Below are 15,748 nucleotides of genomic sequence, written 5' to 3' on the forward strand. Positions count from 1 at the left end.
CGATGTCATCCACAACCACCTCAAGTCCTTGGTACTCTCTCTCTCTCTCTCTCTCTCTCTCTCTCTCTCTCTCTCTCTCTCTCTCTCTCTCTCTCTCTCTCTCTCGTTGTGATTAATTTCTTCTACTCGAACTTAATTTTGAGAGTTCAAGTTGCCCATCACTTTCTTCAACTTCCTCTTCATTTCTATCAACAACTTCCCCATTAGGAGTTACATCTTCCAAGCCACTTTCCAGAATTAAGCCACCCTGAATAAAATGCTCCACCTCATTTTGAACCCCTTACTTGTTAGTCTCCAAAGTCTTGTCTAGCATTCTTGACTCATCAAAATGAACATCCAGGTTAAGAATTATCTTGCGGGAAATCGGATCCCATAAGTGGTACCCTTTAACATGCTTTCCATAACCAACAAAAATACATTTTTTGGACTTTTTTTGTTCAGTTTACAAGTTTAAACTTTAGTCATTGAATTTATTCTCTCTCCGATTGCTCATAAAATTAGGGTGACAACATATACTAGTCGTTTGGGATTTGGTGATTTTGCATGTTGCCTAAACGGTGACATACGTCATAAGATAGAATCTTCGTGATATAATTTTCGAACGTTCTACGTACTGTTTTATCGAACAATCGGCATCCATCGTCAACATTCAACTATGACAGGAAATCCAAAATTAGGAAAACCTAATACTTTATTAAAATTAATTAAAGCTTACTTAACCCTAATTAGTCCTAGTATTATAGCCAACCACTTCTCGCAAAATGTTTTTTATGCACGATTATCTGTTTGACTTTTATTTTCTGACACATTTTGGACTCACTACATAAGGTATATTTCATTGACGATATACTTAGTAATGACACGTTTTGGTATTTGATTTTTTGAAATCTGAATTCGACTATAATTTAGTAGGTGAATTCTGAGGCAAATAAAGTTGAAAAAGATGTTTTGATAGTTTGACTTTCTGAGATAAAATTAGAAAATGTGAGACAAAATCTGATTTGTTTTTGAAAAGTCATAACACTGTAGCAAATAGAATCAAGATTCTTATTCTTCCCAAACATACCATAAGTCATTCACTTTTATGATTTCCACCTCTAAAACAATATTGTTTGACATATTAGCTAGCAATAGTTCCAAGAGGGGAGGTTAAAGGTATTCACGAGATTTCGAGATCGCAATGCAATGCCCCGTATTTGTAGCTTATTTGTTTACAATATAATGTAATTGATATAAATTGAAAGATAAGAGCAAATTATAATTGTTAATGTACTGTTAGAGGCTATAGTATTAATGATAATAGTTAGAAAATGAATGGAGAGAGAGAGAGAGAGAGAGAGAGAGAGAGAGATCCAAAGGTAAAAATAGTGGTAAGCTCAAATCATTTAAATAATTCTGTGCATATATTATGATATTATGGTAGTAATTGTAGCATCCCAAGTTAATTAACAATTAGTCTCCAAGGGGTTGCTCAATCGGCTGGGGACCACGCCTCATGAAGCGGAGGTCACTAGTTCGAATTCCCCCTCCTCCCTCTTGCGTGGACAAGTCAAAAAGAAAAGAAAAGGTTAATTAACAATTAATTAATTTGGGGGTGCCACAAAGAAAGATAATTATGAGAGAGAGAGAGAGAGAGAGAGAGAGAGAGAGAGAGAGAGAGAGAGAGAGAAGGGGGAGAGATAGAAAGAGAGAGTGAGACAGAATGGGAGGGAAAGAGGCTATCTCAAATATTTCTTGATGTCTGAGCTTGGACGTTTATGCAGAAGGGGGTTGCTCAACTACTTATCTCCCATTTTCCAAATTGGAAACAGTGAGCCCAAAGACTTCACTTGTGGCTGCATGTAGGAGCTTTTTTTTTTTTTTTTTTTTTGTAGAATGGGCTTAAATTATTTTCGGGCTCTTTTTAGTCGAGTGAATCCCAATAAATCCTAAAGAAAATTGCTTTGGGTGTTATAATATATACATACTACACCCTCAATCTACTTCATTGATGTAACAGTGCATATCAATCTTTAGATTTTATATTTTTAACAATGTCTGATAGGCTTTGTTAATTAGTGATCACTATTTACTCATCAAAACAATAAAAAATTATTAGAACATTATCTATTTTATTTATTTATTTCTCTCTCAAACATCACACACAATCTGTTTTTTTTTTTTTTTTTTTTTTTTTAAAATAATTATTTAAATTTTGTGAGGCTACTAAAAAAAGCATTAAAAAATTGTTCTTTTTAAAAACTGTACCGTTTTCTTTTGTTTGCGGTTTAAAAAAATTTCGAAATAAAACTGCGTTGCTTCGTCTTCCCTCCCATCCAACATTCTGAAATGTCTTCCTCACCATAGGACCATAGGCGCGTAACAACCCGGAAGCGAAAATGGTAGCCGAACCCCGGTGCTTTGATATGGTGGATCCGCTTATGGCCTACTCGGGTCTCACCCTTTTCCCCAGGACCTTCGGGGTCGCACCCGACCCATCGAAGCCGAACGACCCAGACGCCAGCCTCGACGCCATCCACAACCACCTCAAGTCCTTGGTACTCTCTCTCTCCTCTCTCTCTCACTTAATTTTTAGGGATTTGTTCAGTTCACAGGTTTAAACTTTAGTCATTGAATTAATATTCTCTGTTCGGTTGCTCAGAAAATTTAGGGTGAGAATATATGCTGGCAGTTTGGGATTTGGTTTTGATTTTGTTGATTTTGGTGTGACTAGTTTTATTTTGGGATTTTTTAAGTTGTATTTTGAGTTGAATAAAGGAAATGCTTCTTTGGTTGCTGAGAAAATGGAGTGGGAAAAATTAGGATATGTACTAAATTTGACACTAATGCAACTTCTTTGAATTTAGGTTTCTTCAAATTCTAAAGCATGTAAAATTTTCACAGAGCATAATTTTCGAGAAGAATGTACCAAAATGAAAGAGAGTGAGCTTGTGAGACTTTGCGTTTGTTTGTTTATTCGTTCGTTTCTTAATTATTTGCAGTCTGAGAAAGCTAGAATCTGTACTAGTCGAGTGGAGAGAGGCTAAAACAACTATTTAGCGCAGTTAAGTTGAGCTTTTTATTTATTTATTTTTCAGAAAGGGGAAGAAGTTGAATAGTTAAGACTCAACTTCCATTGTTTGAGTCCATTTCGAGCCTTAGACTATTTGCATAGTTGAGAGTGTCCTCAGCCTTATTTGTTGTGCTCTCTCTACTGTCTTACTACTACAGCAAGTTTTTGCACCAAGGGGTGCTAAATTTAAATTTTACATCTGATTCATATGCCAAGCTCGTTTCTTTTATTCTCTGTTTGGTTACTCAAGGAGAAGGAAAGATTCTAAACTATGAACATGACCACTAAAATAGGTTAGTGCTAGAATTCTTTAGTCAGGGAGAGGTGAAAATCAATTTGGGTAAGGATTTGGTGCGAGGGCCTCCATTAGCTTTCAGTCTGACTTGAAAATTGAATCTTTCTTGCCAGTCAAAGTAGTATGTTGTAGGAGCATTGCTACACCCACAAATTCAAAGCAGTTTTATTTCAGGGTAGCATGTGTTGTTTTTGAGGATGATGTGGCATACATCAGTTTAATCACGCGAAAATGGTCATATTTCATGGTTTTCCTGGACTTTCAGGCCTTACAATTTCCTAATAAATTTCTAGAGGAGGCGAAAATGGTTTTAGATGGTAGTTCAGGACTTGCAAACTATCTGGCAATTAAAGAGAAAAAAGTTGGTGCTGTAGAGGATAAGGAGAGTCTCCAAGAAAGAAGGCCAGCCTTGGGCCGTAAGCGGGCTCGGTTTTTTTTAAAGCCTAATTTAATGTAAGCTTATATTTGATGTCTTTTTTTTATTTTTTTATTAATTTTTTTTTAAAGTAAACAAGTGGTTACTTTGACTGTCGTTTATTGATTGAACTAAGTCATCTTCATTGCACAGTCAGCCTGCTGTAAGTTTGGAACCAAGTTTGGACATTGAACAACTTAAAGACCCAGAGGAATTCTTCTTGGCATATGAACGGCTTGAAAGTAAGTTACAGTTCCTTTGTCTTCTGGAATCCATGCTGCAATCATTTTGGTAAGACTTGTTTTACTGTGTGATTGGTGCTTAGATGCCAAAAGAGAATTACAGAAGCAGACTGGTGGTGTTCCAATGGATTTAAATCAGCATAATCTATCCACAACTGCACGACAACGTCGACCAGGGATTCTAGGGTATGACCTGCATTTTGTATCATCTATCCCCCATTATGATTTATTTATTTATTTATTTATTTTTATTTTATTTTTATCTTATATCATGTTTTTTGGTTATTTGGAATAACCTTATTATTTTGACCCAGGCGATCAGTTAGATACAAGCATCGCTATTCATCAGTGATTTCCGAAAATAATGAGAATATTTTATCTTCTCAAGAGACATTTGATTCAAGCATTTTCAGCCCAACTAATGGCATCTCACAACGCAAAACTGATCATGATTTAGAATCAAAGGAGAGGGATTTAGCTGGTAAGTGGAAGCTATAGAAGAATAAAGATTAATCAATCAACTCTAAAGAGATGTTAGTGTGTTTGGCAACACTCTCATCTCCCTATCTATTTTTTTCACTTCTCCCAAAATAGTCAAATCCAAAACATTTAACTTTTTTTCACTTTTTATATCACATCAATAATTTTTTATTACTATTCAAATAAAAAAACCCACTACAAAACAAAACTTTTTCACTTTTCTATAAAACAATTATAAACTTTTTTATACTTTATATCACATCAATCACTTCTTACTACTATTCAAACAAAAATTCCACAACACAACCATTTACCAAACACACCCGTTATTTCACTATCTCTCAGCTCTTTTTCACTCAATACCAGTGTCCATTTTTTTTTCCTTAATAGATATCTGATATCTTGATTGATTGCTTGCTAAATAGGTTCAATGGACAATCCAGAGAACAAGGTTAGTGAAATCTTAGATGAATTGCTATCTGGCAATTTTGAAGATTTGGAAGGGGATAGAGCAGTCAGTATTTTACAAAAGCGCTTACAGATCAAACCTATTGATTTGGAGAAGTTAAACCTTCCAGAATTGCGAGATATCCAAAAGATTGATTCAAAATCTTCAAGACGAAACATGCCAAGGCCTCGGAGGGCTTTAGCGGACATTGATAATCTGTTAAAAGGGATTAGCAGTAAATCACTTGTGAAGCTCATACCAGAGGCAGAAAGCTCTTTGCATCATATATCTTCACCCTCACCCCCAAGAAGTCCGTTTGCTTCATTATTTGTGTTACCAAGGCAAAATTTGTGGCCAAAGCCATCAAATGATCCATTTCCAATTCCTGTTCTTGGCCACTCACCAGAAAAAAATTCTTCTTTGACTGAATGCACGCTGAAAGAGTCTGACCTGGATCATACAGGAATGCAATTGAGCAATTGTGATGAGTTGAAGTCACCCTTAGTTGAGGAAGATGACATTGATAATCTGTTAAAAGGGATTAGCAGCAAAACACCTGTGAAGCTCATACAGAAGGCAAAAAGCTCTTTTCATCATATAGCTTCACCAACACCCCCAAGAAGCCCGTTTGCTCCATTATCATTGTTACAGAGGCAAAAATTGTGGTCAAAGCCATCAAATGATCCATTTTCAAGTCCTGATTTTGGCCACTTACCAGCAAAAAATTCCTCCTTGATTGAATGCATGCTGAAAGAGTCTGACCTGGATCATACAGGAATGCAATTGAGCAATTGTGATGAGTTGAAGTCACCCTTAGTTGAGGAAGATAACATTACAACTGCTAAGACAGGTTCACCAGACGTGGCTACTGGAGATGTTACTTGTACATCTGAGGCAATTGTGCATGATAATTCCAGTAAACTTTCTTTTCGTGTTGATGTTGACTCAAGTGGAACTCATGTTGAAATGGAGGACAATGTTAAAGGCAGTAATATGGATGATGAAGCTATAGATGAGCAATTAAGTAGGCATGATGCTGATATTGATGCTCAGGAAAATGGATCCAATAAATTGGAGGACAAGGTGAATCTTCCTTTTGGTTTGTTTATATCTAGTTTACTAGAGTTTTATGACTTTTGAATTTTAATGTTATGTTTGATACTGTGACACAATTCAGGTGAAAGACATGCTACAGGAACCAGTGGAGGCAGTGGCTTCTGCAGAACGTAATGTTAACATGGTGGACTCAACTGGGGAAAATTCGAACTACATTCGAGCTCCATTGGGTATGATCTTATTTGTCTACTTGTGCATCATGAGAATTACTTGCTTGATCCTGATGGCTAAATGTTGGATTTTGAGTTGATTTCGGATCTATTTATTTACCAATGGCTACATGGAGTTAATTGGTCATTTTTTTGGTTCTGTAGAAAGAGGATAAAACATTCTGTACTCTGTAGACTAGTTAGAAGCAATGCAATGAATATCTAAGCTAGATAAACTGACTCCTTATTTCTTCTTAAAGATGCAAGAGACTCTTCGCATCAACACGGAATTTATGTGAGCCCTTTTGTACTTCTATCCACCCCAACCAAGAAGTTAATCAAGCTTGTCTTGCAGTATAGTCTCAATATGGAGATCAAGTTATAGAGACATTTTGTCGAACATATGCTCAAATAATAGGGATCTCAAAAATAGATGCTTCATGCCTGTTTTTTGGACGTGCATGGACGCATTTAGGCTTATTATATTTATCATGTTGGTGAAGTATATGAAGTTTATATCTTCTAGTTAGTTTGTTCGTGTGTGAGTTTGTTTTCTTAACAACTTAGGCTTCATGGAATAGGGTGGTGTAAACAATGATTTAATGTAATAGCTTTCCATATGACCTTCCAAAACAGAAGAAAAACAACTCTACCTACTTCTCTCTCTAGGACATACCCAAAAGTGTAAAATGTAAGAGATGAAGAATTTCAATCAATTTGGAGGATATGCATTTGCAAGAGAAATACTCTGGCTTGTGTCCTTCAATGTTTTCTCTTACTTTACACTGTAAATGATGGACATCCTTGCTTGTCTTTTTTTTTTTTTTTTGGATTATGGTTGTTTTAATAGACTCCGATACCTTTGTATCACAATCTCTCTAACTTGAATTCACAATTGTCTTCTCTTTTTGTTCTTATTCTTTTCTGGTTATTTTTTACTAAATGGACTTTATAAGAAGTAGCTCTTTTTTTTTTTTTTTTTTAATCACAATTCATGTCTTACTGCTTAAATGTATGATGTGTAGATATGGCATTTTGTCATGCTACCATATAGGGAATTGGGCTATTAAGAGGGCCGACCAGCTAGCTTTTAGGTTTTCCTAGGGTGTTTCAACGACAATATGCCTACCTCTTGTAGATCGTCTAATGCCTATACTGTGCCATTTGGTAGAATGAATATATTTCCCACTTGAGAAGTGTGTACCTAGTCATGTAAAGAGACACACACACAAACATCCTTTTTAATACCCCTCCTTTCTCTTTTTGTGTCCATTCTTTGAAATCATGGTCAGAGTACTCTTATGTGCCATCTGAATGAAGTTTAGTTGCCTACAGTTCCTTATGTGTCTCAGTTCCAACATTGAATGCATAGTGGGACTTGCAATTCCATTTATTTGCCTACAGTTGCAGCCTGCTGGTTGCTAATAAGAGGTCTGCTGCCAATAGCTTGTCATGCTTGTTCAGAATAATTTACTGTGAACAAGACCGGTCACTTATTCCATGTGCCCACAAAAGGTAGTGCCTCTTTGCCATAATCCCTAGGAAGATGTTATACACCCGTAGATTATCTCACAATCAGCGCATGCTATCAGTGCATGCACCATGCTCCCTCCCATATGAAGTTTCCTTGGTTACCAATTCAAGGTTGTATTATGATCCCTACTATTTTTGAGGATCTCATGCTTGACCTCTTTAAACAATTTCATGCCAAATCCTTGCTGAATCTATGGTAAATGGGCTTTCTGTGTTTCAGGGTTTGCCTGTATGTCATCAACTTGAAGTCTAATATTTTAATTAGTGGTGACTAACTTGACTTACCTTTAGATGGTCAAAGTGGTTGTTTGTTTAATCCAAATTATGCATTACAAATTCGTGTTGGTTATATATGTACATATAATCACCCGGTTCATCCAAGTTGAGGTAAATGGAAACTGCTAATAGGTACCTAATGAATTATCATTGAACTATTTCATATCTAAAATAAGTTATTTTGTGATTATGTTCTCATACATGATGAGCTTGCATCTGAAGTTTTATAACCTCTCCACTACAATTCTTGGTTTTAACAATTGTACATTTGAGTAAAGATTATGCTTTAGATGGTTTCAACTTGGTGCATTCGGTGAATTTTCTTATTTTCTCCATCAGATCAATCAAGTCCTGCTGTGGTTGAAGACCATTCACTGCATGGACTCTCCCAAACCCCAGATAATGTCCCAGAACAGCATATAGAGGTTACTATCTTTCCCTTATTGTCCTTTTCATTCATGCTTTTGTTTTATTTGCTGCTTGTCATCAATAAGTTGTCTTTGCCATATCTGACTTGCATATGTCATCAATAAGTCCTAGCTGTCTTTTTTTTTTTTTTTTTTTTTTTTTTTTTTTTTTTAAAAAAAAAAAAAAAGAAAGAAAGATGGAATTAGAGCAATTTAGAATTTGCAACGCTGTAAGGGAAATGGCTTGCATATGGCTGAATGTGACTAAAAGACCGTATGTTGCTTATAATTTTTAATCCCTTGGTGGAAAGACTTGATAATTTTTAATCCTTGGGTCATTGGAGAAGAAGAAGAAGCAAGTCTGCTTGCTTGGTGACGACGAGTCTAGGAAGAAGAAGTTAGGGCTTTTCCGTTCGTGGAAGAAGATTCTAGAGTGTCTTCGAATTGCTTTGGAGCGCGCTTCAGATTTCGGGTTCAAGCATGTTGGACTGGGTCTGAAGCCCAATTGTGGCAGCTGGGCAAGGCCTAAGCCCACGAGGATGAGGCTGGGTCTTGGTTCTCTGAGTGTTGGACCCGGTTCGAATCCCAATTTGGATCTTGTGCAACCTGAAACGTTTTCGGGGGCTGTTTCTGGGGCGTATCTAGGTCTATCGTCTTTCGGGAGTTTTGTAGATCGGCAGCCCTTCGCAGGTGGGTGTGTTTCCGATCCAGTGGTCGATTCTCCTCCCGCTGAGTTGGCTGTGTTGGAGATCGCGGTTCAGTTTTCACGGGAGCTCGAGATTCCGGTAGTCTCACGGTTTGAGTTGTCCCCCTTGCTGACATCGGTGGTACTATCTTCAATGTCTCTGGATGCTTCTCACAAGTCTGAGGATCCTTCTCAGGCACTGGTAAGCACTGTTACTGGGTTTGGTTCTTTCGGTACCTCTCCTTATCAAAGCAGTTTCACTGTTGCTTGTTTGGCCCCTCAGCTCAGACGTGAGGGGTCTTCTAAGCCCATCTTCGCTCCTTCACAGGTTTACTTAGGGGTGGCTAAGTTGGGCGAGAGGCTCCGTTCTTCTGCTTTAGTGTTGTCGGTTTCTAAGCCTTTCTAGAAGTACTACTGGAAGGCAAGAGAAGGCTAATAAGAGCATTTGGATGAGAATTTAGTTATAGAGTCTATGATAGCAATGAGGTTGCCTGTCAGTTTTTTAGCCAAGGAAGCAGTTGCAGTTCTTCCAGTGATGGACCCTGCGGGAGTGGCAGATTTCGTGAAGGGTTTTGTTAAGCCATCTACTTCGATGAAGGGCTTCCTTCGGCAGGGGTTTCTCAACCCGAGCCCGGCTGTGAAAGCTTTAATTTCTCATACCTCACTTTTAGAGATAGTCGTGTCATCATCGACTCCGGAAGTAAAGGAAGTTGGGGTGGTAGGGATTCCCTCCCCCTTGGGTGGTTGTATCACTCTGACTTTTGGAAAATGTAATGATTCCAGGGTGAATGGTTTGTCCCAATCCCAAAAGTGGTCAGTAGGTTTTGGTCCATCTGGGGAGGTGGTTGTATGGGAGCAGGGTGATGAGATCTGGGATGGGGAGGATGGAGATTCCCCTTTCCCTTTGGGTGTTCTTCCTCCCAACTTGGCTTTGGATTGGGAGATGGATCATGTTGAGGATGAGGATCCGTCCTTGGCAATTATGGATGCCTTTGAAGAGGACTTTCTTCGGGAAGGTAAGGTTGCGCGGCCGAAGACCAAAGGCATGAGGGATATTTTGAATTTGGTAAGCTCCATTAATTATGGTGATGCAAGCGCGTCCTCTCGGCATAGGAAATGCAAGGCTCACGTGTTGTAGAAGGGTGTGCTTCTTGAGGGTTTTGGTTTGTTGGGTTTCTTTCTTTTTGTGAGCTGCTTTGGCTGCTCCTGTGTACTTAGCCTACGCTTTTATAATAAAACTTTATTACCTATCAAAAAAAGAAAGACTTGATATACTTGAATTGGGGTGATGTGTATGTGATGCTTTTGATGGCTGAAAGTATTTCGCCTACCAATATCTGCAAGGGTAAATGCGCCTAGGATGTTGATTGTTATTTATTCAGATGTTCCTGGTAATGATCGGGATTGTACAAATATGCGCATAGAAGATATTGTTAGGATGTTTGTTACCTTATGAACATTAGATCCTCTAACCTCTGTGTTTACTCTCTAAGTCCAGATAATTTCAATTAATTCATTTTATTAAATTTTATGCTTTTTATGTACCATAAAAGAGTTTGATGCTTTTTGATGCCTAAATCTAGATGTTTGTGTGTCGTGTATATTTATTTTATGAGATTTAGGCCCCGTTTGAAATCGCCTTTCCTTTCCCCTCCCCTCCCCTTTCCTTTGGAATTTTTTTTTAATGATTGAAAAATAAGATTGATGTGATATGAAGTTGAAATAATTTATATGGAAAAGTGAGAAAAATTTGTATTGTAGTGAGTTTTTTATTTAAAAAGTAACAAAAAAGTGTTGATGTGATATAAAAAGTGAAAAAAATTAAAAATGTTTTGAAATTGATGATTTTTTGGGAGAAGTGAAAAGAATGAGAGGGGAGGGGAAAGGGGATTTCAAATGGGGCCTTAGTCCCCACAGTGTCTAATCTTATTTTTCTTTTTCTTTTTCTGGGCAATATTTGTGGCCTGCATACCCCACCCCATCCTGTTCCCTTCTGGTTCAAGGCATAGGGGCTCCCTTCAGTGTTTTTCAGTTAACTGTTCTACATATCCAAAAAAACAATGATTTACTTTTTGATGGTTAGTTCTGCTTTTAGTATCTGGTTATGATTGAACTTGGTTTCTATTCTCTGGTGAAACAGAAAATCCAGGGAAGTACCGAGGTGTCATTGAACGAGCAAATCGAAGCAAAATCACGTCTGCACAGAGAGCGCAAGAGTAAAGAACGTTCTCATAGGCAAAGCCTTGCAGGTGTCCATTTGTATCAATCTCAACCATGTTAACTAAGACTTTTTTGGTTGTTTTGTTGGAATGACTGGCTGTTGTTGCCTTTCTAGGAGCTGGTTTATTGTGGAAATCTGGGGTAAGGCGAAGTACCAGGATCAGGACAAGACCTTTGGAGTATTGGAAAGGTGAAAGGTTACTATATGGTCGCATCCACCAGAGTGAGGATTCTCTTTTGTGGACATTTTTAGATAAGGGATTTGCTGTGTCATGACACTTTGTCATATTGATCCTTGAACTTAAAAAGTGATAAGTAGTCAGACTGCTTTCTGGTTCCATTTCTATATGAATTATTCTTAAGAGATACGCGTTAAATTTTTGTGATAGCATAAGTTTGTCTAACACTAAACTAGGTTTTATTAGAATAAAATTGCGGCATTAGCAACCATAAATCTTTGCCAAGTTATGAGTTGGGGGTACAAAATAGAAGATTGTTGCAGCTAAGCTTTTGTTTTGTTATCATTGATCTAGTTCTATACACTAATTGCGAGGAGGTATAGTGTTCTATTAATCTTTGGAGACATGTATCCTTAATATTTAGAGTAATTCTAAGTGTCACTCCTATGTCCCTCAAAAATTGATGTAGCTTTTAAAATCACCATTGGATCTAAACCCAGTGATCTATCACAAATTCAATGGTGATTTTAAAAATCATATCAGTTTTGGGGGGACACAAGAGGGATATGGGGGTGCCATGTAGCATCACTCGAATATTGAAGTAAAATTTAGAATGAATCTTTTGCTTACTGATATGAATAATGCTTGTAGTTACTGTTTTCAATTTTACATAGAATCAAGTGTTTAAGAAGGTTAGAATGAAAATTTTATGTGATGATTGTTTTTCCTTATTAAGTATGTGTTTGATAAATATATGTATGGTAAATGTATGTTTGTGTGATCATTAGGAATTTTTATACATAATCACCACCTGTGTTTGATAAGTTATTTGTACACTGCACCAGTCACCAACTCGTCCATATTAAGTATGTTTGGTGACCTACGAAATTGTTGACTGACGTTCTTAAATTGTGTTTGAGCCATTGAATTCTTAATGGCATCTCACAATGTAAGAATGGTTGGAGGTACAGTAATGGGTTTAAACAATTTGTTGGAGCAGCTAAATGTAAGGCAACAAAATTTATTTTACTAATTTTTTTTTTTTTAACATCCCTTTCCATTGATATTTAATTGTTATGACTTGGTTCACTAATTTAAGAATATGTATTGATGTAATCCCATTTTCCCATATAGATAATATAGTTTTGTTGTATTATACTTTTTGCAGGTTTGACAACAGTTATTGGGTTGAAGTATGTTTCTCCAACAAAGGGTGATGATGGAAACCCTGCTCTCAGGGTGAAATCTTATGTCGCGGATGAATACAAAGAGCTTGTCGAGCTTGCAGCTCTACATTGAGATGTCTGAAATGTTAAGAAATATTAGGTACTCCCAACATGTTTTCTTTTCTTATATATTATGTCTCCTGATACCCTTTTTACCTACTTGTCATTGATTTGTGGAAAGAAGGCTTGTCTGTTACTAGTTACAGTTCTAAAGGTGGTAAATAATCATATACTTGTCGTGGACAATTAGCTTCTATGCCAAAAATTTCATTGGTATATGGAAAGGTGATTTGAGTTATTGCATATGTTCATGGAAAGCTTTATTATTCTTTATTTTCCCCCTTACCCCCCCCACCCAAGAAAATGTCATAGGATTGCACTTATTTTCAGCAAATAGAAGATGTGGGTCATTTGAATCATGAAAAAGAAGAGTTGAAATTTTTAAGGGAAAGGATGAATGATTTATGCTTCTTCTATTCGGTTAGGACATGATCGCGTTTATTATCAGTGAATTGAAGAAGTCATTTGAATCATGAAAAAAGAAGGTGTAATTTTCAAAGCCTGCATAACTTATTTCATGTTAACTATTAGTTAGGGTTTGAATTGATTGGCGGTTGCTTTTACATGTATTAAAAAATAGCAAATGTTAAGGAAGAGAATCCGTGTGTTGCCAATTTTTGTTGGACAAAGATTTCTTCCAAACTGAGTTGGAAGAAATTCTTTCAACTCAATCCATTAAAATGCTATATATCTTTTTGCATGTGAGAAGCACATTTTTTTTTTTTTTTTAGGAATTTCAAGGGCGGTTGGAAGAGCACATGCATAGAAAATCTCATCCGACTCCGAGTGCCAACAATCAAACCACATGTGAATATTTTCACTAGTTCCTATTCTGAATTTGATGGGGTTCCTTTCAAGTTCAAAACCTCCTTTTTCTGGAACACACGACACTTTCATGCCACTTTAGCTCTAGCAGTAGATACCTCAATTCAATACCTCAAGAAACTATTGAACTTTTACTCTATTGATCGAATGATTTTTTTAGGAAGAATTAAAATGCTCGACCAATAAATCTGAATGCCATATAAAACATAATTCAATAATTGGAATTTCTCACTAATTGGAGCCGTTTAAAAAAATAAAAACAACTCTATTTATAATAACTCTAACTCTATATACTATAAATATATAAGATTCGAGTTTATTTTGAGTGTCTATTTAAAAGATCTTTGTATTCCTATGATAATCAAATCATCTCCAAGCCAGTCAAATTAAGATTAGAATTTATTTTCGGTGTCTATTTAAATGATTTTTATACTCCTATGAAGACAAATTATAATGAATGAAAAATAAATATTTTGTTTAAGATGCGATTTTTCTCTTCTTTTAATGGCAAGACTTTGTTATTTTGTTAAGATTCTGAAATAACGTAATCTTTTATGTTGTTTTTGATTTATTTTGTGAAAATTTCGTCAAATCCCCTCTTGCCTTCAAAGTACTCTAACAAGAGTTCAATTAACCACTACAGAAAACCTTGCATTATAATAAAATGAGTTTTCCCTCCAACACGTTTCAGCCTCTCTCTCTCTCTCTCTCTCCAACCCTCTACTCATCTTTCGTCAATGGGACACCACATCTAATGTAATTAATGTTTCCGCCCAACTCGACCGACTTTGGGAATTCCCTCTATATATATATATATATATATATGGAATGTTTTACATGAAATGATGATGGTAGCAAATGTTTATAAATGTGCTAATAGATCAGATCATCAGGTAACAAGTAGTTTAATAACAGAATTTACAGGTCAATTAAAAGGATCGTGGGATAATACATTAACAGAAGAACAAAGACCATATTTAAAAACAACTTATAAAACTGATGTTGCTGGGAATTTTATAACAAATGAGCATAATCAACCTATAGAAGATGCTGTGCGACCTACTTTCACTGATCATGATTATGATTTATATGATGATTATTATAGTGATGATTAACAAAAAGAATTGTATTAAGGGGTATTATATGAAGAAGCATTATGACATGAAGACTTTGAAAAGATGCATTATGACAGACTTAATGATGACATGAAGACTTTTGAAGAAGCATTTATGAAGACTTTATGAATCATTATCAACTTTATTGTATCAGATGACGCAAAAGACAAAATGAAGACTTTATGATATAAAGACTTTATGAATCATTATCAGCTTTACTGTATCCGCCGACGCAAAAGACAAATAATCAATGCTGCTTAGAAGACAAAATAATTAATGCTACTCAGAAGACCCAAGAATTATTGCTGCCTTTACTGTTCAGAAGACATGCGTCATATTGAATTATTGATACTTTTACTGTTTAAAAAGATATGCGAAATATTTACTACTATTCATATTTGTAGTTTTCTTTTTCTTTTAGCCTATAAAAAGCCTGTATGATATGTTAGAAGACAGAGGCCATTTGAAAGGTATTCTGAGAACCTGAGTGCCTATTGTCCTTAGCCTTTCTATCTTGTATCTAGTTTTTCCTTTTCTTTCCTTTCCTTTCTTTTTATCCTTCATCCCCTGTATCAAGGCTTTGAAGCTTGTATCTATTTCCTCTTTGAATCAATATATCAAGTAAGAATGTTTATTACTTCGTCTTTATCTTCATAAAATGATTCTCCTTTATATTATATTTTTAAATTATTTTGCTAAATCATTATCGTAAATCATTTTTCATTATTTTCATTATTTCTATGCATACTCATTACTATCACATGGACATATATATAATATTTATTCTCTGCGCTCCATGCACGCTGAAGAAGAAACCCTAAAATCCCAGATCTCCATAAAAACTGTAACCCGCCGCTCCTCCCTGCCATCCGCCATCTCGTTGTTCAACCAACTGCTGTTTCATCACGCCCCCCCCCCCCCCTCCCCCCAAAAAAAAAGCTGGTTCAGCACCATCTTGTCGTTCTGCTTCTTACGGCGTCCTCATCTGTATGCCTATCCCAAGCCTGGGAACGGGGGAGTTTCTT

General features: G+C 36.3%; 1 protein-coding gene across 5 annotated transcripts; it reads left to right on the top strand.

The window, feature by feature from the left end:
- On the top strand, positions 1-15,360 carry LOC133875348 (centromere protein C-like). 5 transcript variants are annotated; one of them, XM_062313453.1, is made up of 12 exons: positions 1-31; positions 2,347-2,537; positions 3,613-3,800; positions 3,916-4,004; positions 4,088-4,190; positions 4,319-4,485; positions 4,910-6,015; positions 6,110-6,218; positions 8,346-8,431; positions 11,239-11,347; positions 11,434-11,541; positions 12,666-13,028. In XM_062313453.1, the coding sequence occupies exons 2-12, from the start codon at positions 2,379-2,381 to the stop codon at positions 12,794-12,796; spliced, it is 2,355 nt and encodes a 784-aa protein (XP_062169437.1). In that variant the 5' UTR covers positions 1-31; positions 2,347-2,378; the 3' UTR covers positions 12,797-13,028. The 5 variants fall into 5 exon arrangements, with proteins under 5 accessions (XP_062169437.1, XP_062169439.1, XP_062169438.1 ...); XM_062313455.1 differs by lacking the exon at positions 1-31 and adding an exon at positions 14,878-15,360 and having other exon boundaries at positions 2,279-2,537; positions 12,666-12,823; XM_062313454.1 differs by lacking the exon at positions 1-31 and adding an exon at positions 13,515-13,786 and having other exon boundaries at positions 2,279-2,537; positions 12,666-12,823.
- The last annotated feature ends 388 nt before the right edge of the window (positions 15,361-15,748 follow it).

The sequence above is a fragment of the Alnus glutinosa genome, chromosome 8 (assembly GCF_958979055.1).
Source record: "Alnus glutinosa chromosome 8, dhAlnGlut1.1, whole genome shotgun sequence".
In the NCBI taxonomy this organism is placed as follows: Eukaryota; Viridiplantae; Streptophyta; class Magnoliopsida; order Fagales; family Betulaceae; genus Alnus; species Alnus glutinosa.